The sequence below is a fragment of the Ictalurus furcatus genome, chromosome 19 (genome assembly GCF_023375685.1).
Source record: "Ictalurus furcatus strain D&B chromosome 19, Billie_1.0, whole genome shotgun sequence".
NCBI classification, from domain to species: domain Eukaryota; kingdom Metazoa; phylum Chordata; class Actinopteri; order Siluriformes; family Ictaluridae; genus Ictalurus; species Ictalurus furcatus.
In genome coordinates this window covers 2,041,316-2,067,500 of record NC_071273.1, presented here as the reverse complement: position 1 = coordinate 2,067,500, position 26,185 = coordinate 2,041,316, and the positions used below count along the sequence as shown (strand labels likewise).

The 26,185-nt window shown below is 40.9% G+C and overlaps 1 protein-coding gene across 3 annotated transcripts in view; it reads right to left on the bottom strand.

Annotated features, from left to right (window-relative positions):
• Window positions 1-22,616, bottom strand: part of LOC128623454 (myosin-1-like) — a 23,691-nt gene extending 1,075 nt beyond the window's left edge. The window contains exons 1-24 of one of the 3 annotated variants that reach the window (XR_008388581.1): window positions 22,250-22,616; window positions 21,797-21,906; window positions 21,338-21,487; window positions 20,623-20,682; window positions 18,510-18,593; window positions 18,247-18,306; window positions 17,857-18,006; window positions 17,148-17,207; window positions 15,991-16,074; window positions 15,628-15,798; window positions 15,276-15,359; window positions 15,003-15,062; window positions 14,658-14,828; window positions 13,420-13,569; window positions 12,710-12,769; window positions 11,551-11,634; window positions 11,188-11,358; window positions 10,839-10,922; window positions 10,566-10,625; window positions 10,221-10,391; window positions 9,900-9,992; window positions 9,229-9,376; window positions 6,874-7,103; window positions 1-6,532 (exon numbers count right to left, since the gene is read on the bottom strand). The exon at window positions 1-6,532 is cut by the window's left edge and continues 1,075 nt beyond it. Coding sequence is in view for 2 of the 3 variants with exons in the window: in XM_053650529.1 (XP_053506504.1) it covers window positions 9,242-9,376; window positions 9,900-9,992; window positions 10,221-10,391; window positions 10,566-10,625; window positions 10,839-10,922; window positions 11,188-11,358; window positions 11,551-11,634; window positions 12,710-12,769; window positions 13,420-13,569; window positions 14,658-14,828; window positions 15,003-15,062; window positions 15,276-15,359; window positions 15,628-15,798; window positions 15,991-16,074; window positions 17,148-17,207; window positions 17,857-18,006; window positions 18,247-18,306; window positions 18,510-18,593; window positions 20,623-20,682; window positions 21,338-21,487; window positions 21,797-21,906; window positions 22,250-22,409 (2,412 nt within the window). In the remaining variant the exon portion in view is untranslated. Of the gene's footprint in view, window positions 7,104-9,228; window positions 9,377-9,899; window positions 9,993-10,220; window positions 10,392-10,565; window positions 10,626-10,838; window positions 10,923-11,187; window positions 11,359-11,550; window positions 11,635-12,709; window positions 12,770-13,419; window positions 13,570-14,657; window positions 14,829-15,002; window positions 15,063-15,275; window positions 15,360-15,627; window positions 15,799-15,990; window positions 16,075-17,147; window positions 17,208-17,856; window positions 18,007-18,246; window positions 18,307-18,509; window positions 18,594-20,622; window positions 20,683-21,337; window positions 21,488-21,796; window positions 21,907-21,999; window positions 22,204-22,249 lie in introns of those variants that run through there. The other 2 variants (XM_053650529.1, XM_053650530.1) reach the window with 2 other exon arrangements.
• Between the last annotated feature and the right edge of the window lie 3,569 nt (window positions 22,617-26,185).

Sequence of the window (26,185 nt, the reverse complement as noted above, 5' to 3'; positions counted from 1 at the left end):
CTGTAAGAACCCAACATAAATGTGTGCAAGTATGGTCTCTTGCGGCTCCACTGTTGGAGTGGTGCTCCCCTCAACTGTCCCCTAACACAACCAGAGCTATCAGCGCTAATAGGCCAGAAGCTACTCAAAATAGTACAAACTGGCTCCTCCATAGAGGCCTCGCTTCTAACAGCAGGATACATGGCTTGAGAGTTTGGGAAACTCTGTGCCAGACTGGTTAATGCACAGCATTACGTCTGGTTGGCCCTGTGCAGTCCTATGCAGTTTGTCCTGCGTTCCTGGACTGTTCTTTCAGCTCCCGGGTTTCTAACAATCACCCAAGATCCTGTTATCAGTTCTGTTGGATGGGCTGTGTGACGACAGGCCAGCGCACAAAAGAGAAAGAACACTCCTCCCATGACTGCCGCTATGGTGCTGAAAGGACAGCTCCGCTTCAGAACCACCAGTGTTTTGGAGAGCGTTTGACTGCAAGGCGGGGCCACAGACACACACATGGCTGGCGGCTAATTATCAGCATGGCCACTCTCCACCGTCTAGTAACCGGCGGGAGCATTAAAAGGGCCAACCTCCTATAGCAAAAGAGGAGAGGGTTCCTGAAACGCGACTAATGCTATGTTTTGTGTTTCTTCTAGAGGATTCAGACACAACAGAAGACTTTGCTCCCTGGCTACAGCCACAGAGCTCCCTGACCGCCGAATGGGATCTCGGCCACTCTGGAAGACCCCAGCACGCCCGCTGCAGACCCGAGGGCAACACCAACCCCTGAGCACTTCACCCCACTGCACCTCTTTTCTACTCTCAAGCGCACAGTATTGATTAAAACTCTCCACGTTTGACACTTAACTGGCCTCCTGTATGTCTGTGCTCAGCTAATCGCTATCTAAGCTCACTACAGCTGTTAAACGGGTCAATTGCCTCCTCCATCCACGTTGTGAAAACCCTTCCGAGCCCACCAGTGAAAAGCAGTGATTACCAATTGGACATAAAGAGGTAAAATAAATCATGAAGGGGTCAAATAGAATGCTAAAAGCACTTGGCAACAAACCCTGGTGAGTGCACCATTCTGGCACCTCCTGACCCCCTCCTACCCTTTGTGTTGGATACAGATGCAAGCAGAGAGGGGGTATGTGCAGTCCTGTCCCAAGTGTGGCCAGAGGGAGTGAAAGCTTATTTCAGCAAAAGGCTAAGCAAGGCTGAATGGAGGTACTCAGTGAGAGTTGTTGGCTGCAATCTCTGCCATCCAGCATTTCAAATACTACCTGTGCGGCCAGCATTTCACCATATGCTCTGACCATGCTCATTGCAGTGGCTGATGACGTTCTAGGAACGAGAGGGCCAGGTGGCTCGTTGACTCGAGGAACTGAAGAGTTCATGGTGGCACACCGCACAGGGGAACGACACGGTAATGCAGATGCCCTGTCTTGTCGCCCATGCAGTGAGCAGGAACTGAGCCGGGGCGGGGGTGAGCTATGGCCCTAAGCCAATGTGCTACTGGAGGTGGAGGTCACTGAGTGGGCAGAGAAACAGAGACAGGACCCAGACTTGCAGCCTGCGATGCTCTGGGTGGATGTACAGTGGGTGGAAATAACAGTCCTTTCACCATTCCCCAAAGGACTGTAGGCCAAATTCAAGAGTCTGCAGTTGCTAGAGGGGGTCCACCAGAGAGCATGCATGGAGCCCGCCACAGGGGAGAGGAGATGGCAAGTTGTGATCCCGGCGATATGCAGGATGTGGTACTGAAGGCTTTGTATGGCTCTGTAGGCTCCGGTATTTTGGGGGTGACAGTGACACTTCAGCGTCTGGAGACAGCTGAGGTGTGATGTGGAGGACTTCCACAGGTGTTGTCATCTTTTTACAAAACACAAATGGCTTCAAGGGCAGTCTAAAGTAGAACGTATGCTTCACTTTTTACATATACGCTAGGAACTGTTTTGCTTCTCTCCAAAACATGGAAATTTACATGCAGTGGACATGCCACTGTCCACTATCCCGGATGATGGAACTCCTCTTGTGATTCTCGGTGACTTCAACATTCACCTAGACAAGCCACATGCAGCTGACTTTCTTGCTCTCCTTCCCACATTTGACCTTAAGCAGTTCACCACACCAGCAACTCACAAAGCCGGCAAACAGCTTGACCTAATCCTCACACGTAACTGCACCACACACAATCTTCTCATTACTCCTCTCCACACCTCTGACCATTTCTTTATCCAATTTTCTATTTCTCTCCCCTCACTGTCTCCACCATCTATCTCATTTCGTCGCACTCTTCGCTCCCTTTCCCCCCTCACACTTCTCCATTGTTACAACCTCACTTCCCTCTGATAGCCACCTCTCCTCACTGGACTTAAACACTGCAACTGACATGCTATGTTCCACTCTAACTTCCAATGTTACAATGTTCCAATATGTTCCAATCTATCTTCTGTTGACAGCATCAGCCCCCTAACCTCCAGATCCACTCGCACATCACCCCCTAGCCCTTGGCTCTCAGAAGCTCCGCTTAACAATCGGGCCAAACTAAGAGCAGCTGAAAGAAAATGGTGTAAATCTAATGATCCGACTGACCTAACCAATTCCCAAACACGTCTCTCCTCTTTTTCCCATAGCATCTCCACTGATAAAGCCACATACTACCAAGAGAAGATTGGCAGCTCTCCGAACACCCGTACTTGCTTCAAAACCTTTTCTTCTCTTCTCTGTCCCCCTCCTCCCCCTTCCCCTACCTCTCTCACTGATGACTTTGCCAATTTCTTTTCCAACAAGGTTACATCAATCAGGAACCAGTTCTCAACCCCAGACATGCATAGACCTCCTCCATGTAACTCCCAACTGGCCTCCTTCTCTCCTCTCTCAGTGACTGATGTCTCAAAACTCCTCCTCTCTAGCCGTCCCACAACCTGTCCTCTTGACCCTATCCCTTCTCACCTTCTTCAGTACATCTCTCCCACACTATTACCTGCACTCACACACATCTTTAACACATCCCTCTCTACTGGCACATACCCTACCGCATTTAAGCATGCCCGGTTTACCCCACTGCTTAAAAAACCATCACTTAACCCTGCTGTGGTTGACAACTACAGACCTGTTTCCCTCCTCCCTTTTCTTTCCAAAATCCTCGAAAGAGCTGTTTTTAATCAATTCTCCATTTTTCTCACACAGAACAACCTCCTGGACACCAAGCAGTCTGGCTTCAAAAGCAATAACTCCACGGAGACTGCTCTGCTTTCCGTCACTGAAGCCTTACGACTAGCAAGAGCAACCTGTAGATCATCTGTCCTCATTCTACTCGACCTCTCTGCTGCATTCGACACTGTGAATCATCAGATCCTCCTGTCAACTCTCTCCAGCCTAGGAATCACCGGAACGGCTCTGCGCTGGATTGAATCCTATCTCTCAGAAAGATCCCTCAAGGTATTGTGGAGGGGAGGGGCTTCTGAAACTCAGCAACTCACAACTGGGGTTCCTCAGGGGTCAATTCTGGGTCTACTGCTCTTTTCTATCTACTCTACATCTCTGGGGCAGGAGATTGAGTCTCATGGCTTCTCATACCATTGCTATGCTGATGACATCCAGCTCTATTTGTCCTTCCAGCCTGATGATCAATCTGTCTCTGCACAAATATCTGCTTCCGGTCTGACATCTCAATCTGGATGAGGGAACACCACCTTAAGCTCAACCTGGCAAAATCTGAGTTTCTCATCATTCCAGCCTGCCCCTCAATCAACCACAACTTCACTGTACAGCTCGGCTCAACCACACTCAATCCAACCAGGACAGCCAGGAACCTTGGGGTGATTCTTGAACGACAGCTTGACCTTTTCAGACCACATTTCAACAACTGCATGATCCTGTAGGTTCATTCCGTACAACATCAAGAAAATCAGACCGAACAGGCTACACAGCTACTAGTCCAGGCTCTTGTCATATCAAAACTGGACTACTGCAATGCACTACTCTCAGGCCTCCAGGAAAAAAGGGGGCACCTGGGGAATGACCAAAGGCCAGTTCTGCGGGGGTTCTGATTTCCCTTCCAATCATGAGCAGGGCATGTTTAATAGGTTTAGAGACTCTCAGAGTATCCATAGTGACCAGGGGGGAATCAATAAGACCTGCACCACCCCACTCCACCCCCAAAGTGATGGGCTAGTGGAGCAATTTAATAAGACACTAGCTGAGCAGTTACCCATCTTGACATCCACTCATCAGCATGACTGGGACTCCCATCTTCCATTAGTCTTAATGGCATGTCACTTCACAATTCAGGACTCCACCTCATGCACACCAGCCCTGCTCATGATTGGAAGGGAAATCAGAACCCCCTCAGAACTGGCCTTTGGACAGTCCCCAGGTGCCCCCTTGGTTCCTGGAGGGCCCAAATATGCTATACAGCTCCAGGACCATATGGACTCAGCTTATGCATATGCCAGGAGGCAGTTGATGGGTGCAGGGTTGCGACTAGAGCTGCAAAAACTAATCGATAAAATCGGTGAAAGTGAATCCTTGCTGTAGTAACAGTTAAAAAATGTACAATTTAATGTTAGTCAACAGCTTCACTACAAAAGAGTTTGGTTTGGTGGAATCCTATTGTTCATGCAATGCCATAAATTTTAAAGTGCAATACTATATTTTTCAGTTCCAAATACCTGTGACTTTAAGTTTTTTGCATTTGTACAAACACTGTGACCAGTTGTAATGCACACATGTAAATGATAATCAGAAGCAAATTGCACGTTTGTCTTAAGAAATCTGAGGTTGTTCATGATATATTTTGTAAAAGGATATTTCATTAAATATGAAGATTTCCTTAATGTACTTGTACTTCTTTGCACAAAAACAAAGGGAAAAACATGGACTTATTGTTATTTAAAGGTAATTATGCTATGACTTTACTGGCCCAGCCCACTTGACATCTAATTAGGCTGTATGTGGCCCCTGAACTAAAATGAGTTTGACACCCCTGGTCTAGTGTGTGGATTTTAGAAAGGTAATCTCATCTCAAATATATCACTAGCGGTTTTTTTTTTTTTTTAACTAACCGGAACTATAAGCTGCTTCTAGGCGATGGCGCATGATGTCATACACCCGTTAGCATTAGCAGACACCTAGATTCACGGTCAATGACTTACTTTCTGTCAGCATTAACTTTTATTCCCAACATGACCTCAGTCTCCATCAGACGGAGGTGAAATCATCACATATGCTGCATGTGCACGCTTGCTTAGTGTAAATTCTGTTGTTTATTATAACGGAAGTGATGTGTTAGTAACGAGGCCGCATTGCTGGTCATGCGCAGCGTAGACGCAGATCTGTAATGTCTAATTAAAACACTATGATCAAAAGTAAACAAGTAAAATAATATGTCTAAAGACAGTGAGTAACAGAAATCACAAGGTGCAGTGAAAGGGAGTTTTTATTATTAATTTAGGACTGTAAATTAATTCTGTGCTTTTTGTGCATCCATAAAAAATAATGCATAAATAGTTATATACAATGTAAACTAAAATAAATGAATAAAATAAATAAACTTAAAGTGAGTACACCCCTAAGTGAAAATGTCCAAATTGGGCCCAAAGTGCCAATATTTTGTGTGGCCACCATTATTTTCCAGCACTGCCTTAACCCTCTTGGGCATGGAGTTCACCAGAGCTTCACAGGTTGCCACTGGAGTCCTCTTCCACTCCTCCATGACCACAGCACGGAGCTGGTGGATGTTAGAGACCTTGTGCTCCTCCACCTTCCGTTTGAGGATGCCCCACAGATAGGGTTTAGGTCTAGAGACATGCTCGGCCAGTCCATCACTTTCACCCTCAGCTTCTTTAGCAAGGCGGTGGTCATCTTGGAGGTGTGTTTGGGGTCGTTATCATGCGGGAATACTGCCCTGCGGCCCAGTCTCCGAAGGGAGGGGATCATGCTCTGCTTCAGTATGTCACAGTACATGTTGGCATTCATGGTTCCCTCAATGCACCGTAGCTCCCCAGTGCCGGCAGCACTCATGCAGCCACAGACCATGACACTCCCACCACCATGCTTGACTGTAGGCAAGACACACTTGTCTTCGTACCCCTCACCTGGTTGCTGCCACACACGCTTGACACCATCTGAACCAAATAAGTTTATCTTGGTCTCATCAGACCACAGGACATGGTTCCAGTAATCCATGTCCTTAGTCTGCTTGTCTTCAGCAAACTGTTTGCGGGCTTTCTTGTGCATCATCTTTAGAAGAGGCTTCCTTCTGGGACGACAGCCATGCAGACCAATTTGATGCAGTGTGCGGCGTATGGTCTGAGGACTGACAGGCTGATCCCCCACCCCTTCAACCTCTGCAGCAATGCTGGCAGCACTCATACGTCTATTTCCCAAAGACAACCTCTGGATATGACGCTGAGCACGTGCACTCGACTTCTTTGGTGGACCATGGCGAGGCCTGTTCTGACTGGAACCTGTCCTGTTAAACCACTGTATGGTCTTGGCCACCGTGCTGCAGCTCACTGTCAGGGTCTTGGCAATCTTCTTATAGCCTAGCCTATTTATGCATTATTTTTTATGGATGCACAAAAAGCACCAAATCAAACTACAGTCCTAAATTAATAATATATATTCTGGTGTGTGTGTGTGTGTGTGTGTGTATTGGGTTCTTTTCTGTTTTGGGCAAACAGTTGTGTAAAGTTTTAGTCTGAAGTTTATATTTGTAACACTCGGTTTGTGGATTTTATTTTAAATAAACAAACAAACAAAAAAAGTGTACTGAAAGTTTGCCCTGCCCCATCCGATTAATTGGGGGACAAAAAATAATCGGCCAACTAATCGATTTTTGAAAATAATCGTTAGTTGCAGCCATAGTTGAGACAGAAAAGGGCTTATGACCTGCATGCTCGAGGATGTCACTTCACTGTTTGGGAGGTAGTTTGGGTTTACAGTCCAGTTAAGAAGAGAGGAAGGTGTCCAAAAATGGTGGCGCGTTCAATACTTATTTCCCCCACTGTATAAGATTTCATGTTATTCAGCTAATGTTGGGGAACTGCCTCGTGCCATGGAAGTTATTTGGGTTCACAGACATGCAGGCTCCTCCAATCCAACAGCTGTGTGATGGTTCTCTAAAAACAAAGATTTAATGTAGTAAGCTGATCATGTAGAAGTTTGAATAGTTACTTCTAAAAATCCATGTATGAAATGACCAGAGGTAATGTATTTAATTATCTGACCCACTGCTGACACATGGTGAATTATAGTAGTCAACATACATTTAGTAATTCATCACAGTTTTAAAATGTCTTAACTCAGATAAAACCTGCATTTAGTGACAGACCACTGCATTGTTCTGAATTAGAAAGGGGGGCTGAGGGATGTGCTGTCCCGAGGGGAGCATGTGCTATACATCAGCTGGAAATACATATACTATGCTATACATATACATATAGATGCTATACATCTCACTGCAGGAGCAATTATTTATTTATTGTTCTTTTAATGCCATGCCAGCATCAGTGGCTATTTTCATGCCAAGATCAAAGCAGATCAAAGATCAAAGCAGGACATTACAATAATTCTTACAGCATTACAAGAATAAAATTTTACAGCATTTCAGTAGTGCCAACAACAGCAGCTATATGAGGTCCTTCACTTTAATATTCAAAATGAACTCCAGGATTTTTCCTGGTGAGACATTTTGGAAGACTTCTAAATGTGTTTTCTGAGTAAAAGCTTTGTCTAGTATTCTTAAGAGCAGGACAGTCCATTAGTATATGTTTAACAGTCATTCTTTTTTACAGGAATCACATGTTGGAGGTTCTTCAGTATGTGTAAGTCTTGAGCATCCAATATGGCATCTTGCATATATGGTCTGATCATGTCTGGATTCAAAGGGGAAATTAAGGAATTGTCTTTCGTTTATAACAGGGTTGATTTCGTGTAGTTTGTTATGAATGCACAAGTCCCATTCCATTTGCCACTTTTTTGAGATGTCCAAGTTTTATTATTGGTTTAAGATCTGATGGTGGGAGTCGACTGTAATTCTCAATTTGAGGGCTTCCTTAGCAATGTCTGCTTGTTCACTGCAAGAGAGCCTCATATGGCCTGGTATCCAGCAAAAAAGGATGTTGAAATTTTGTCTCTGTAAAGAATCCACTTTAGCTAGGATGCTGGCAAGTATGTTCAGTCTTTAAGGATTTGAGTGTTGGAGGGAAGATTTTGAGTCTTTACAAATTAAAAAGTGCCGTTTTTGTGTGCTCTCTGGACAGGGACTCTCTATGGACTCTAGGGACAGGAGCAAAGCATGGGCCTCAGCTGTGAAAATTGAGCTTTGTCCAAAAATATGAATACCGTGTCGCTGTTGTCCAAACGCTACTGCTGCAGACACACTATTGTCCCTCCTAGATCTGTCTGTATGTAGGGTTTATGAAGTGGGAGACAGCGTCTTATGTATAAGAACTGTTGTTTATATTCATTTGGGTGGGTCACTGTCTTCTTTTGTTGGGTCAGATTCATTATGATGTTTGGTTCCTTGATATTCCAACTTGGTACAGGGTATGTATGTGTCTGTGCTAGGATGGCCAAGTTAATATCCCTGTTCTCTAGATGGGGTTTTATGCGAATCCCAAAAGGAGTAATGTATGTAGATCTGGCTTCATACAGTCGTAGATTTTGAGGGTGGAAAACTGGAGAATGAGCTGGATAATTTTGGTCTGTCTTTAGCTTGACTGCATACTGTAGGTCCAGTTTCAGTAGCGCACAGCATGTATATGGACATGGGTGTGTGAATTTTGGACGTTTACAATATTTTTCGTTAGTTTACTAGGATGCCATAGAGAAATGCATGGAGATGAAAAATCTCCAAAATAAACATAACTCTGCTCTCTCTAATGTCTGTCTCCCAAGACCTCAATCTCCTCACGCCAAACAGGGTGCAAGTGGCTCTGATGTCTCATTTGATTTTCAAAGACATTTTATGTATTTTACACTGTGAACATGGCCTTTTTAAGGGGGTTTGTGAGTGTCACCAAATGCAAGTCAGCGGTGGTGTCCACGCGTCTGGTAATTTAAGTGCGACTACCATTCATCAACATATGCAAGAAAATCAGCGTGTATGAAACTTTTGTAAATCCGGCATAAATATTTTGCTTGGTTAGGCTTATAGAAACATTTACACACAACTTTAAAGATTGATAGATGAGGCTCATTATTTCTAAAGGAAATGCTTAATTCAAAAATTTTCTTACTAACCTGCTTTTTCATACTACGTTTGCTCCAGCAGCTGCACTGAGCCTCCCATTGTGTGTAGTTGGTACATCAGGACCGATTTTTCTTTCTCCAGCTGAGCAATAGATTCCATTGACTGCTCATATTTCTTCTCTGCTTCAGCCAGAGTGACCTGAAATATCAACAACCAAAAGACTGTCAGCTTTATTTACTTCTACATACACATTCAGAAACATCTGAGGTCTCAACTCATCACTGAAATGTTTTGTGGACTAAGGACAAAATGTTCCCAAAAAGAAGAATTAGTATAGACACACACACACACACACACACACACACACACACACACAAAATCCAGTGTTCCACATGGTTACATGTATTAATGAGTTCTTTGAACTGTAGCATCATTCACAGTTTGATACATGTTTATCTTTGATTCTCTGTTCTTTTTACCATCATCCTGTACTTTTTTCTTGTCAGTTGATGGGAATGTAGCTTTAGGGTACTTACTTAAAGCTATTCGCTTGGATTGTCTCACCTTATTGAGTTAAGCTTCAGGCAAATAAAGACATTTAGAAGTGGTATAGATGTAATGTATTAAGTTTTTTTGCTACTATTTAGTCTTCTGGGTCACAATAGATTTTTGGTCCACATACAGTTCACAGTAGCAGTCGAGGCCACATGACCAAGCTTACCTTTTGTAACTCCTCATTATGATTTAACAACTTCTTCAACTCATCATTCTGTGACAGCAGCATACGGTAAATCTCCTGCTCTTGTTCACACTCCTAAAACACAACCATAGAGCAGAAGAGGTTCAACCTTGAGTGTTTAATCTTCACTGCTACAATGAGCAACTAACATTCAATAAAAAAAAAATCAAGTTAAATTAAAAACACAATTTTTATTTTGTTCAAGTACATACAGCCTGTGGTGTAACTCATCATGCAGCATGAACATCACAGGTCCTCACATTATTTCTAAAGGAAATGTTTAGGACTTTTTTTTTTACTTACCACTGTTATCATGTCACACTTCCTGTATGTCTGAGAGAGCTCGACCTTGAGCTGCTGCACTGAGCCTTGCAGCGTGTTCACCTGGTACATCAGGTCAGAGTTCTTATTCTCTAGCTGAGCATTACACTCTATCGCCTGCTTGTATTTCTCCACAGCTTCAGCCAGAGAGACCTGGAAATTCATCAACCAAAGCTTCTTAGCTTTATTTACACCTACCCACATGTTCAGACACTTTTGATGACTTGATTCATCACTTGTCAGAACAGCTTAAACTGTTTTGTGGACAAAGGTCAAAACATACACATGAAACAGACAAAGGACGAAACATAGATGACAAAAACTTACCTTCATTTGATTACACTCTGACCTCAGGATATTGTGAGTGTTCCTCTCTCGCTCACGCTCCTACAACACAGAGATGCAGCAGCAGTGGTTTAAACTTTGGGCTGCTTCACATTAATGAAAAAGGAGTAACTTCAATATAGAGTGAATTTTGGTCAAGTAGAAATTGAGGATTTGGAATCACATGAACGTAAGTGTTTATTTGTTATGCATCTTAAATAACAGTTGCCATAGCAGTAGTATTGGATTCATGGGTTATTAATAGTAAAAGCTTACCATTAGAGACTCATCATGCCATTTTAACTCCTCTTCGTACTGTGACTTTAGGATGTTGTAAGCCTCCTTCATTCGCTCATGATCCTAAACAACAGGCGTCGAAAAAATTCATACACATCTAGCCTTTTTTCCCCAAATTGAAAATGTGTATTAAACAATACACTTCATTCAAATAGCATAGTTCTCTGCGTTTTTTTTTGTTTTTTTTTTAACTTTGCATGGAAATTTAATATAATAATAATAATAATAATAATAATATTAATAACAACAACTCATCATGAAGCAGAATATCATGAGTCCTCACATTATTTTTAAAGTAACCGCTTAATGCAGTGATTTTCTCACTAACCTGCTTTATTGCACCACACGTCATGTCTGCATCATATAGCATTTCCTCCAGTTTCCCCACTTTGCGTCCCAGTTTGTGTACACGGTACATCAGTTCCGACTTCTCTTTCTCCAGCTGAGCGTTGAACTCAAACACCTGCTCACATTTCCTCTCAGCTACAGCCAGAGAAACCTTAAAGTTCAACAATGAAAGAATGTTGGCTTTATTTACTACATCATACATATTCAGACACTTCTGAGAACTCGACTCAGCAGAACAGATTAAATGTTTTGTGGAGAATGAAAAAAAAAAGTGTCCCCCAAAATAATGAACACACAGACAGTTCACAGTAGCAGTTGTGGTTATATGAGAAGAAAGACGGACCTTTAGTGACTCTTTGGTGTGTGTTAAAATCATCTCATGTTGTGACTTCAGGACACTGTGAGCTTCCTGCTGTCCCTCACACTCCTAAAACACAGCCAAAACACACGGCATGTTTACAGATGTGGCCATTAAAAATGCGCGTCAAAGGAAACGGGATCCTACCATTTCATGTGGTATCACGCACAGGAAATACATGACCAGTAGGGGGCAGTCATGTTTCATTTGAATAAACAAGGCTTGCTAGTAGATACAGTAGTTCTGCCTGGACATTTACTGTATATACATTATTTTACCAACCAAACTGTGCTGTTTATTGTACTGAAGCCCATGATCTGCTTGTGCTTGGTCAACGTATCTGTGAACCTCTCTCAGAACCATTTTGCAACAAGCAGCAGAGCACATTAAAGGTTGTCGAGCCTGAAAAAATGGAGTGTGTGTGGTCAGTTAGATTTAAGAAATCAAATCGTATGATACTGTAGCAGATTCAGTGTTATTGTCAAATATCAAATTGTTGCTTGAAGAACAGAAATCATATTGCATCATATGAAAGCTTGAGGTTTAGACCCCTGTACACATCACATAATGCCATTAGCAGAACTTGGAAAAAATATTATCTGAAATATTATCTGAATGAAGAATCTCATTTTAATAATCTATTAAATAGAAGAACAATCACCATGCAAACTTTGGATTGGATTACATGTAAAGTTCATGTAAATAAAAAACTATCCAGTTTAAAATACAAATAAACGGTTCACCAGGAGTCTAAAATCGAACGAATTCAGTCAGACTGGTGAAAATCTTGGCATGTGAACATAGCAAATGAAACATAAGTGTCTCTCTCGCAGTAATTTCAGCACAGCACAGTTCCTTTTTAGTGTTACAGTACACTATATTCATTATAATTATTATTTTTATCTCTTGAACAACATCCTAGTTCATCCTGCTTATTTGTCAGTTTACAGCAGCGGTGACGGTGCCAGTGCAACTTAGCCAAGCCGAAATCGTATTACTCGTATCACTCGTCAGTACTGTTTATAAAGTTTTGTGGACAAAGAACAAAACGTCCCCAAAATGTGACAAAAAAGAATAAACACACACACACACACACACACACACACACACACATACACACACACACACAATTAGAAAAACTTACCTTCATATTATTACACTGCGAAGTCAGGACACTGTGAGCCTCCTGTTCCCGCTTACACTCCTAAAACACAACAATGTAGAAAATAAAAAGATTCAGACAATGTCCACTCCTCTAGTGGGCCACTTCCATATCTTCACTGGTTAAAAATATTGTATGTATTAAACAGATTTTGTGCAGGACTGTAAGATTTGGAGATGAATTTTCTTATTTTTCTGTTACCTTTGCTGCTTGAGCCCTAATTAAAACAGGGAGTCTTAGCTATGGGCATGATAATCTGGCTTGGAGAGCACGTTATTGCACAGCCTGCTACACAACGCCAGCAAAATTTTATTTCAATCATCTCAACGTGACAACTAATAATCTTAAAAGACTGCTAAAATCACACAGTGTAAAATCAGTTTAACGTCAACATGTGTTTGTTTGTGCTGCAAGAAGCACACACTTGTTTCGACACCTGTTGTTGCAGGAATGATTTAAAATACAGTTCCCGACTACAACAAGATAAATGTGTACATTTACCAGTGGTGTAGCCAAGACTGAACTCACCTACAGTGTACAGTCAATTCATCCTGCTGGTTTATATGGGAAGACAAGCTTACCTTCAGTATCTCCTCATTGTTTTTTAAACATTACTTCATCTTATTGTTCATCATATTGCTTGTTACTCATATTATTAAAAAAAAAAGTACTGTGAGGCTTTTCTTTCTCACCTTGTTTTTTCTCTCACACTCTCTGTGTGCCTCACAGAGCAGTTCCTCCAGCTCCCTCAATCTGTCCTCCAGGTTGGACCTCTTGCTGTCTACCGGAGCACTGGACACCTCCACTTTCTGATTCTTCTCCTCAGCCTCACTCAGAGACTCCTGAAAGCACACGATCCAAATGTTGTTGGCTTTGTTTACTTTATTTACTTTGTCAATTTACAGAAGTGGCGACGGTGCCAGTGCATCTCAGCCAAGCCGAAATCGTATCACTCGTCAGTACAGTTTATAAAGTTCTACAGCACCTGGATGTCCATCACATGTATGTGCAGGTCGAGTGTTTATATCAACAAAGTGACCTGTGACCTGGGTGACGGGTGTCTTTTGCCCCGGGACTAAAGGCATGTTCACCCCAGAAACGACCTCTTGTTATCTTCTCGTCTTGGTAAGCAGGTTTCAGGAGTGCAGGCACCGCTGGTAGTTTTGTAACCCGAAGTAGGGTTGGAGCTACGAACTTTCGTCCTCCAAAGACTGCGGTTAGCCTTTTTTGTGATTATTTAACTTCAGATAGTACGCGATCCAGCAAGAGGTAAGTGACTCTACTATCAAAGCCATGTAGGAGTGGGCACGCTCTAATTCGGCAATTGGCAGTTTACAGTCCGTGATAAATTTGGTGTTTCTCGCCTTAACGCTGATACAACGCTAAAATATTTGAGGTCGGGTTGGAATACCATCCCATAATTTTCTGTTTATATGTATCGTGGAGTTATTCTCCACAATTTTTGGTTGTTTCATTTTTTGAAAGCGCGCTGTCGGTAAGCAATGCACCTCGATTGGGCTTCAATGAATTGTTTTTCATCCCCATGATTTAGTTCGAATTTATTTAATTATTGGCTATAGTGTGAGCGTGGTCACTCTTAACTGCACCATATTGCATCGCAGTGCATAGTTATCATAGAGGGATCATTCCCCAATATTGTTAGTGTTTAATTCTCATAATTGACTCATTGTGGTAGGAAAGGCTACACAATGCCCCTGATTGGGGTTGATTGAAACAGGTGATTGTTTTTCATCCCCATGATGAGCAACTACCATTCAATAAAAAAAAAAAATCAAGTTAAATTGAAAACACAATTTTTATCTTGTTCAAGTACATACAGCCTGTGGTGTAACTCATCATGCAGCATGAACATCACAGGTCCTCACATTATTTCTAAAGGAAATGTTTAGGACTTTTTTTTTTTACTTACCACTGTTATCATGTCACACTTCCTGTATGTCTGAGAGAGCTCGACCTTGAGCTGCTGCACTGAGCCTTGCAGCGTGTTCACCTGGTACATCAGGTCAGAGTTCTTATTCTCTAGCTGAGCATTACACTCTATCGCCTGCTTGTATTTCTCCACAGCTTCAGCCAGAGACACCTGGAAATTCATCAACCAAAGCTTCTTAACTTTATTTACACCTACCCACATGTTCAGACACTTTTGATGACTTGATTCATCACTTGTCAGAACAGCTTAAACTGTTTTGTGGACAAAGGTCAAAACATACACATGAAACAGACAAAGGACGAAACATAGATGACAAAAACTTACCTTCATTTGATTACACTCTGACCTCAGGATATTGTGAGTGTTCCTCTCTCGCTCACGCTCCTACAACACAGAGATGCAGCAGCAGAGGTTTAAACTTTGGGCTGCTTCACATTAATGAAAAAGGAGGAACTTCAATATAGAGTGAATTTTGGTCAAGTAGAAATTGAGGACTTGGAATCACATGAACGTAAGTGTTTATTTGTTATGCATCTTAAATAACAGTTGCCATAGCAGTAGTACTGGATTCATGGGTTATTAATAGTAAAAGCTTACCATTAGAGACTCATCATGCCATTTTAACTCCTCTTCGTACTGTGACTTTAGGATGTTGTAAGCCTCCTTCATTCGCTCATGATCCTAAACAACAGGCGTCGAAAAAATTCATACACATCTAGCCTTTTTTCCCCAAATTGAAAATGTGTATTAAACAATACACTTCATTCAAATAGCATAGTCCTCTGCGTTTTTTTTTGTTTTTTTTTTAACTTTGCATGGAAATTTAATATAATAATAATAATAATAATAATAATAATATTAATAACAACAACTCATCATGAAGCAGAATATCATGAGTCCTCACATTATTTTTAAAGTAACCGCTTAATGCAGTGATTTTCTCACTAACCTGCTTTATTGCACCACACGTCATGTCTGCATCATATAGCATTTCCTCCAGTTTCCCCACTTTGCGTCCCAGTTTGTGTACACGGTACATCAGTTCCGACTTCTCTTTCTCCAGCTGAGCGTTGAACTCAAACACCTGCTCACATTTCCTCTCAGCTACAGCCAGAGAAACCTTAAAGTTCAACAATGAAAGAATGTTGGCTTTATTTACTACATCATACATATTCAGACACTTCTGAGAACTCGACTCAGCAGAACAGATTAAATGTTTTGTGGAGAATGAAAAAAAAAAGTGTCCCCCAAAATAATGAACACACAGACAGTTCACAGTAGCAGTTGTGGTTATATGAGAAGAAAGACGGACCTTTAGTGACTCTTTGGTGTGTGTTAAAATCATCTCATGTTGTGACTTCAGGACACTGTGAGCTTCCTGCTGTCCCTCACACTCCTAAAACACAGCCAAAACACACGGCATGTTTACAGATGTGGCCATTAAAAATGCGCGTCAAAGGAAACGGGATCCTACCATTTCATGTGGTATCACGCACAGGAAATACATGACCAGTAGGGGGCAGTCATGTTTCATTTGAATAAACAAGGCTTGCTAGTAGATACAGTAGTTCTGCCTGGACATTTACTGTATATACATTATTTTACCAACCAAACTGTGCTGTTTATTGTACTGAAGCCCATGATCTGCTTGTGCTTGGTCAACGTATCTGTGAACCTCTCTCAGAACCATTTTGCAACAAGCAGCAGAGCACATTAAAGGTTGTCGAGCCTGAAAAAATGGAGTGTGTGTGGTCAGTTAGATTTAAGAAATCAAATCGTATGATACTGTAGCAGATTCAGTGTTATTGTCAAATATCAAATTGTTGCTTGAAGAACAGAAATCATATTGCATCATATGAAAGCTTGAGGTTTAGACCCCTGTACACATCACATAATGCCATTAGCAGAACTTGGAAAAAATATTATCTGAAATATTATCTGAATGAAGAATCTCATTTTAATAATCTATTAAATAGAAGAACAATCACCATGCAAACTTTGGATTGGATTACATGTAAAGTTCATGTAAATAAAAAACTATCCAGTTTAAAATACAAATAAACGGTTCACCAGGAGTCTAAAATCGAACGAATTCAGTCAGACTGGTGAAAATCTTGGCATGTGAACATAGCAAATGAAACATAAGTGTCTCTCTCGCAGTAATTTCAGCACAGCACAGTTCCTTTTTAGTGTTACAGTACACTATATTCATTATAATTATTATTTTTATCTCTTGAACAACATCCTAGTTCATCCTGCTTATTTGTCAGTTTACAGCAGCGGTGACGGTGCCAGTGCAACTTAGCCAAGCCGAAATCGTATTACTCGTATCACTCGTCAGTACTGTTTATAAAGTTTTGTGGACAAAGAACAAAACGTCCCCAAAATGTGACAAAAAAGAATAAACACACACACACACACACACACACACACACACATACACACACACACACAATTAGAAAAACTTACCTTCATATTATTACACTGCGAAGTCAGGACACTGTGAGCCTCCTGTTCCCGCTTACACTCCTAAAACACAACAATGTAGAAAATAAAAAGATTCAGACAATGTCCACTCCTCTAGTGGGCCACTTCCATATCTTCACTGGTTAAAAATATTGTATGTATTAAACAGATTTTGTGCAGGACTGTAAGATTTGGAGATGAATTTTCTTATTTTTCTGTTACCTTTGCTGCTTGAGCCCTAATTAAAACAGGGAGTCTTAGCTATGGGCATGATAATCTGGCTTGGAGAGCACGTTATTGCACAGCCTGCTACACAACGGCAGCAAAATTTTATTTCAATCATCTCAACGTGACAACTAATAATCTTAAAAGACTGCTAAAATCACACAGTGTAAAATCAGTTTAACGTCAACATGTGTTTGTTTGTGCTGCAAGAAGCACACACTTGTTTCGACACCTGTTGTTGCAGGAATGATTTAAAATACAGTTCCCGACTACAACAAGATAAATGTGTACATTTACCAGTGGTGTAGCCAAGACTGAACTCACCTACAGTGTACAGTCAATTCATCCTGCTGGTTTATATGGGAAGACAAGCTTACCTTCAGTATCTCCTCATTGTTTTTTAAACATTACTTCATCTTATTGTTCATCATATTGCTTGTTACTCATATTATTAAAAAAAAAGTACTGTGAGGCTTTTCTTTCTCACCTTGTTTTTTCTCTCACACTCTCTGTGTGCCTCACAGAGCAGTTCCTCCAGCTCCCTCAATCTGTCCTCCAGGTTGGACCTCTTGCTGTCTACCGGAGCACTGGACACCTCCACTTTCTGATTCTTCTCCTCAGCCTCACTCAGAGACTCCTGAAAGCACACGATCCAAATGTTGTTGGCTTTGTTTACTTTATTTACTTTGTCAATTTACAGAAGTGGCGACGGTGCCAGTGCAACTTAGCCAAGCCGAAATCGTATCACTCATCAGTACAGTTTATAAAGTTTTGTGGACAAAGAACAAAACGTCCCCAAAATGTGACAAAAAAGAATGAACACACACACACACACACACACACACACACACACACACACATACGTAGAAAATCTTACCTTCATATTATTACACTGCGACGTCAGTACACTGTGAGCCTCCTCTTCCCACTTACACTCCTAAAACACAACCAGAGGTTCAAGCTTTGGGCTGCTTCACATTAACGAAAAAGGAGGAACTTCAATATAGAGTGAATTTTGGTCAAGTAGAAATTGAGGACTTGGAATCACATGAACTTAAGTGTTTATTTGTTATGCATCTTAAATAAAAGTTGCCATGGCAGTAGTATTGGATTCATGGGTTATTAATAGTAAAAGCTTACCATTAGAGACTCATCATGCCATTTTAACTCCTCTTCGTACTGTGACTTTAGGATGTTGTAAGCCTCCCTCATTCGCTCATGATCCTAAAACACAGATGTTGAAAAAATTCATACACATCTAGACGCTCCAGCCCATGAGGGAGGTGTCTGTCATTACCATCTTGCGCTAAGGAGACACCCCTAGAGTGTGACCCAAGGCTAGAAACCGGGGACACTCAAATTCTCAGAGCATGCAGGCATCGCCGCGTGACACTGATTATTCTCAGAGGTTTCGTCCTTGGACAAAACCCCCAACTTCTCAGCCACCACTGAATGGTCTCCTGTGCAATATTTATTTTATTTTATTTTATTTTATTTGTATAGCGCTTTTTACAATAGACATTGTCTCAAAGCAGCTTTACAGAAATATCAACATGGTATACAGATATTAAAGGTGCGAATTTATCCCAACTGAGCAAGCCACTGAGTGGCGACGGTGGCAAGGAAAAACTCCCTAAGATGTTTTAAGAGGAAGAAACCTTGAGAGGAACCCGACTCAGAAGGGAACCCATCCTCATCTGGGTAACAACAGATAGTGTGAAAAAGTTCATTATGGATTTATATGAAGTCTGTATGGCCTTAGGAGCAGCCGTAGTCCCAGCAGTCTGGAATTAGAGAAGATTTGAGCTCCATCCAGAGGCAGAAAGGATCTGGATCTCTAGTATCTCCATAAATTCATGTGGGGCTCGGCGAAAGGAGAGAGGGAGAAAAAAGATTATTATGACTGCGAAGTAGTAGAACAGAATCTAGTCAGGGTAGGCTTGAGTAAATACACCCATAAGTGCCAATAGTCTCCCAAGATCCAGCTTTATCTTGCTCAGTGTTGATAGGATTGACCCTATGCATGTTGGGGATAAAAACACCCTTATCGTAGTAGAATCTTTATAACCCCTAGAAAAGTTGTCCACTGCACTGGGGAAAGCATACTTTTCTGAGGTTCAACCTGAACCCCAAGCTCTTCATGTGGGCGAAAACAACATCTCGATGTTGAACTGCCAGTTCCCTGGATCGTGCTAGAATTAACCAGTCGTCCAGGTAGTTTAGTACACGGATGCCTTGGAGTCACAACGGAGCCAGAGTGACATCCATGCACTTTGTGAAGGTGTGAGGGGATAAAGCTAGCGATATTTCTAGGTGGAAATATGCACCTTTTAGATCTATCGCCACAAACCAGTCCTCGAACTGAATCTGTGGAACGATAAGTTTGGGCATCAGCATCTTGAACCTGTATGTCCGAAGAGTACAGTTCCGATGACGCAGGTCTAAAATTGGCTGCATACTCCTATGTTTTGGGGACCAGGAAATAACGGCTGTAAAAACCTCCATCCCTCATGGAACGGGGTACATGTTCTATGGCCCCTTTGTCCAAGAGGGATCTTACTTCCTGCGCTAATGTTGGGCTCTGCTCTGTGGTGACTACTGTGGTGAGCACACCTCTGAACCGGGGGGGTCGAGCTATAAACTGGACCCGGTAACCCTTTTCTACGGTAGACAGAACCCATAGAGACACATTTGGCAGTAGTTTCCACGCTGGAAATTCATTCCAGAAATTTCATTCCAGATGGTCTTTAGTGATGTTAACTATTACACATTCTATTGGAGGGAAAGCATAAAATTTTCATTGCCCTGTGACAGCTCGCTGACCAGAGAACACTGAAAACTTGGGACCGCCTTGGCTAGGGGAGGCCCTACAGTAGCACTGGGGGCTAACTGCCCTAACAACCTCATGTCCCCTGATATGTCCCTCCACGGCCCCTCAGGACCGCTCTTCTTTGCCTGCTTGGCTTTTATGACCATTCTCAGATCAGGCCTAGTAGCAGGCCGCGACTGTGGCCGCCCGGTTCCGCTGGCTATCTCTTGAACAACATCCTTGTTCATCCTGCTTATTTGTCAGAGTACAGCAGCGGTGACGGTGCCAGTGCAACTTAGCCGAAATCGTATCACTCGTATCACTCGTCAGTACAGTTTATAAAGTTTTGTGGACAAAGAACAAAACGTTCCCAAAATGTGACAAAAAAGAATGAACACACACACACACACACACACACACACACACACAATTAGAAAAACTTACCTTCATATTATTACACTGCGAAGTCAGGACACTGTGAGCCTCCTGTTCCCGCTTACACTCCTAAAACACAACCATGTAGAAAATAAAAAGATTCAGACAATGTTCACTCCTCCAGTGGGCCACTTCCATATCTTCACTGGTTAAATATACTGTATGTATTAAACAGATTTTGTGCAGGACTGTAAGATTTGGAGATGAATTTTCTTATTTTTCTGTTACCTTTGCTGCTTGAGCCCTAATAAAAACAGGGAGTCTTAGCTATGGGCATGATAATCTGGCTTGGAGAGCACGTTATTGCACAGCCTGCTACACAACGCCAGCAAAATTTTATTTCAATCATCTCAACGTGACAACTAATAATCTTGAAAGACTGCTAAAATCACACAGTGTAAAATCAGTTTAATGTCAACATGTGTTTGTTTGTGCTGCAAGAAGCACACACTTGTTTCGACACCTGTTGTTGCAGGATTGATTTAAAATACAGTTCCCGACTACAACAAGATAAATCTATACATTTACCAGTGGTGTAGCCAAGACTGAACTCACCTACAGTGTACAGTCAATTCATCCTGCTGGTTTATATGGGAAGACAAGCTTACCTTCAGTATCTCCTCATTGTTTTTTAAACATTACTTCATCTTATTGTTCATCATATTGCTTGTTACTCATATTATTTTAAAAAAGTACTGTTTAATGTGAGGCTTTTCTTTCTCACCTTGTTTTTTCTCTCACACTCTCTGTGTGCCTCACAGAGCAGTTCCTCCAGCTCCCTCAATCTGTCCTCCAGGTTGGACCTCTTGCTGTCTACTGGAGCACTGGACACCTCCACCTTCTGATTCTTCTCCTCAGCCGCACTCAGAGACTCCTGAAAGCGCACCATCCAAATGTTGTTTGGCTTTATTTACTTAAGTAATGTTACAGAAACTAATTTTCTGCAATGTTGTGAAAATATTAGTTTTTGGAGTGTTGTAGGCACTTTTCTGGAGTGCTGTAGACACATTTATAAACATTTATAAACCCTACTCCAGGACAATGACTTACAGCTGAGCTACTGTATCTATCTAGCTAATACCTAGCTCCTGCTGGAGTCACCAAAGTGTCCATAACAGATTGTTTTACTCAGAGTGATGAGATGTAGAAGTGCAGATGGATGTGATTGTAGCTTGGTGATTACCTGAGGGACATCGCTGTCATTCTGTGTGTCACTGACTCCATCCACATCAGACATCAAGCCTGGATCCAGCAAAGAAACATCTACTGCAGAGAGCTGGGTCTGTACTGGGTCTAAATACAAACCAGAACCAAAACATCACCCTGCAGTCAGCAGTTTCTATTACACACACACTCCTTACTTCTGCTACACTTTTCATTTCACACCATCACAAGTTTCTCGCTCTGATCCTGCTGGAGCTCTTTTTTTTTTTTTTTACACAGAAAATCAAACTTTGGTGAAACGCATTCTGCTCATGAAGGACTGAAAAAACTCTTCTAAAGTCAAACATGGGTTATGTAAAAACGGAGAGAACTAAACTAGAGAGAGAGAGAGAGTGAGAGAGAGTGAGTGAGTGTTTGTTTGTTTGTTTGTTTGTTTGTTTGTGTGTGTGTGTGTGTGTGTGTTTGTTTTTACCCTCGGTGAGAGTTGTGTCTGCACACTCCGCTGTTCTCTCCCCATCGCCAAACTTCTTAAAATAATAATATATTCCTGCGACCGTGACTGCCGCATACAGCAGGGGGCGCAGTCGTCGACCTGCTGTCTGAGAGCGAGCTAATATCATTAAACGCTGCATTGTAGCACAAAACTCTGTTAATCAGCCTGTCAGTTAGAAAGTTCAAGTCAACACTTAAACTCTGTGAATCTATTTCGGCTCTTCACCTTTATTTATTTATTTATTTATTTATTTATTTATAGCGGCTTCTTATGTTACCATGGTGACAGCGTCACTCACTCAGTGTTCCAAGTTTCGTGTCGTCATCCATTCTTCAGAACTGGAATGTGTTGAAATGTCCAGCAGACACCTTCACCATGGAAATTATGGAAATCTGGAAATTAAATTATGGAAATCTGGAAATTAAATTATGGAAATCTGCTATAAACCCACACTTCATTATTCTGCTCTAGTACTGTCTCTATCTGACTATTGTGAGTAATATATCTAACACATAAATCACATCCAGAGTTACTGATTTAAAATTATGAACTTATTCACCTAACACAGGCTAAGTAAAGAACCCGTTTGATATTATCGTTGCAAGAAATAAATTACAATAAGGGCATATTTTATTTCCCTAACAAAAAACAAACAAACAAAAAATTAAACCAACAGTATAATCACATCCTAACAAATCTAAATATATTTGTGTATAATCATATAATGTTCCCTAAATGCACATGAAAACAAAACCTGAGATTTTTTTTATTTTTATTAATAACTGAATAATACACAGTGGGTATGTAAATTATTTACCTACACTGTACGACTGAACAGTAAATGTTTGATAAAGAAAATGGTTTGTAATCACTCAACTTTTTTTAAAAGTTCATTTTCTGCATCATGTGTACAAATGTGTGTTTTTTAGTTTACAGAGCTCAACCACTTTAATTTATTGATGTCATGGCACTCAAATAGTTGAACAGTAATCCCGTCTGACATCACGCACGTGCGTGTGTGCTCCTTCTTCACCAGGTTTGTGGACAAGTTCTCCATGTTTCTTCTCGCCTCGGATCAGACATGTGGAGAAAAGTTTGCTTTGTACAACTTGGTTATATTTGAAGTTATTGCATAACATTAGGCATTTGTTCCTCTCGGAAATTGTGAAGACATTTGAAGTGAAACGCGCTGTGGCATGCAGCACTTTTCTGAAGCTGTTATATTGGTTTTCTCTTTGGACTAATCTGCTGAGTTATCTGTTTAATTAGCACCATATTTCACTGTTGTGTTACATTATTTTCTGCATCCAATGTATTTAGTGTCTTAACAGTTAATGTCTTTTATGAATTTGAAAACCCAATGTGATTAGAACCAAATTTGTCTACCTCACTAAATGAATAGTTGAAGCTAAAGTGTATTATTATTATTATTATTATTATTATTATTTCTTCACAAAAACTCAGTTTGCCTTGTTGCATTAGTTGTGCATACATTATAAAGGTTTTCTGGTAACTTACATTTTTATGACCTCAAAATGATGGACTGTGACTCATATTTAATTGGCATGCGTGTTTGGGCATGATGCAATATCGTTGTGCCACGTGTTGTACGGTTTTTGCAAACTCCTTAATCTATAAAATGTAGGCTTGTAATCTTTGTGGAAAATATATCTGTCAGTGTCCCATATCTATCCATAGTAACCTCCCAAGCAGAGTATGTGTTAGTAGAAAAACAAAGATTAAAACAAACAGCTTTTCTCATGTTATTTTGTTCTAAACCTGGGAGTATAGCAGTAGCCTTGTGTTTATATTTTTTTAAGTGATTTTGTTGCTATCCTTTTTCTGCCACAGAGGCAAAATGCAGTAATTAGTCTGTTTTAAATAATTTGCTGATTGAATAAATCCAACCTGCAAAGTTTGTGTTTTTCAGCTGATGTTTCTGTGTTACTCCTCACCTTTGAACATTTCAAATAGCAACTGTTCAATATAAAGAAATAAATATTGACACGTTTTAAAGATCCCTAAAGCAAAATTGTTTAAGGTGGGTTTGTATTATGGGGTCAGAGAGGGCACCATATATTTCATAATGCCTGTTAAGTTAGGTAAATGGTTAGTGTCAAATTGGTATGTTAATGGTCAACAATTAACTTTAATAGACATGTATTGCATATAGTGACTAAAATGTGAATGAATACCGAGTGCACAACACACTATATATATATATATATATATATATATATATATATATATATATATATATATATATATATACACACATATATACATATATATATATATATATACACACATATATACATATATATATATATATACACACACATATATACATATATATATATATACACACATATATACATATATATATATATATACACACATATATACATATATATATATATATATATATATATATATATATATATATATATATATATATCTATATATATATACATATACATATATATATATATATATATATATATATATATTGTGTGTATATATAAAAAATCTTGGGGCGCACGGTGGCTTAGTGGTTGGCACGTTCGCCTCCCACCTCCAGGGTCCGGGGCTTGATTCCTGCCGGGCCCATGTGTGTGCGGAGTTTGCATGTTCTCCCCGTGCTGCGGGGGTTTCCTCCCCCAGTCCAACGACATGCATGGTAGGCTGGTTGGCGTGTCTACAGTGTCCATAGTGTATGAATGAGTGTGAATGTGATTGTGCCCTGCAATGGACTGGCACCCTGTCCAGGGTGTACCCTGCCTTGTGCCCGATGCTTCCTGGGATAGGCTTTAGGTTCCCCCGTCCTCCTGAAGAAGGAGTAAGGATGGATATATAAAATTTTAAATCAATGGCTTGGAAGTGTAAACCTTGTGCTGCTTGAACATTATCATTTGCATCATGACAGTGTTTCCTCAGTCAGTCCATTGCCATGTCTCTATGATGACTGTGTCTGCACATTTCAGTCAGTAAATGCTTCGACAATTCACTTAAAACGGTTACATACTCAGACAGTTGTGCATAGTGGACATCAGATTGACTGTGTATCATTCATCTGTTTAACGATCAAACTCTTCCCAGTCATTTAAGGACACATGTAAAACAGCATGAGATGGTGGGTTGTCCCTTTAAAAATTGTCACTACCGTACTAATGTATATTCCTCGTTCAATGCCCACAAAAGTAGGAATCGTTCAGATGGTGATGTCTCGTATTTTAAGAGCGAGATCATCTTGACAAAAAGTGACAGACCCCCAATGCAGAGTCAAGTTGAATCTGATGAGGCTGGTTCCTCTCAGAATCCTCTTGAGCTAGATACTCCTGACTGTAATCCTCTTGAGTCTAGGTATGACACTGGTGAATTGCAAGTTTAGTTGAGAAAGAACTTGGCTTCTTTGTTCTTGAAAATGCACAGTGTTCTTCATGTATCAGAGATGGGTATACAAGACATAGTCGACAATTTGGTACTGATATTGTCTCTTGTGAGAGATTCAGTCATCATGGTTCTGCGAGAGCATGATCAGTCCATCAGTGATGACCTCCTTAATGAATTAGTGGAAGCTTTCATGAAAAGTAATGTCTTTGTCAGTGCTACTGCAGATGGTGCAGAGCTGTCCGCTGCTAAGCGGAGGAAAACCTTAGTGAAATAATAACCCTCTGGTAATTCCAGTGCAATGTATTGTGGATTCCAGTACACACACGGTAGTGTAATACTACGGATGCTTCAAACAATGTTTAACAATACTAATGTTCTTGATAAAATTCAAGAAGCCAAACCATTACCACTTGGAATGTACATGTCCCATGAAGGTGGAACATGTTTTTAAAAAATCAGTTATTGTCAGCAGCAGGTGAGATGAAATTTCACTGATTTTGTATGTGGATGACATACAGCTAG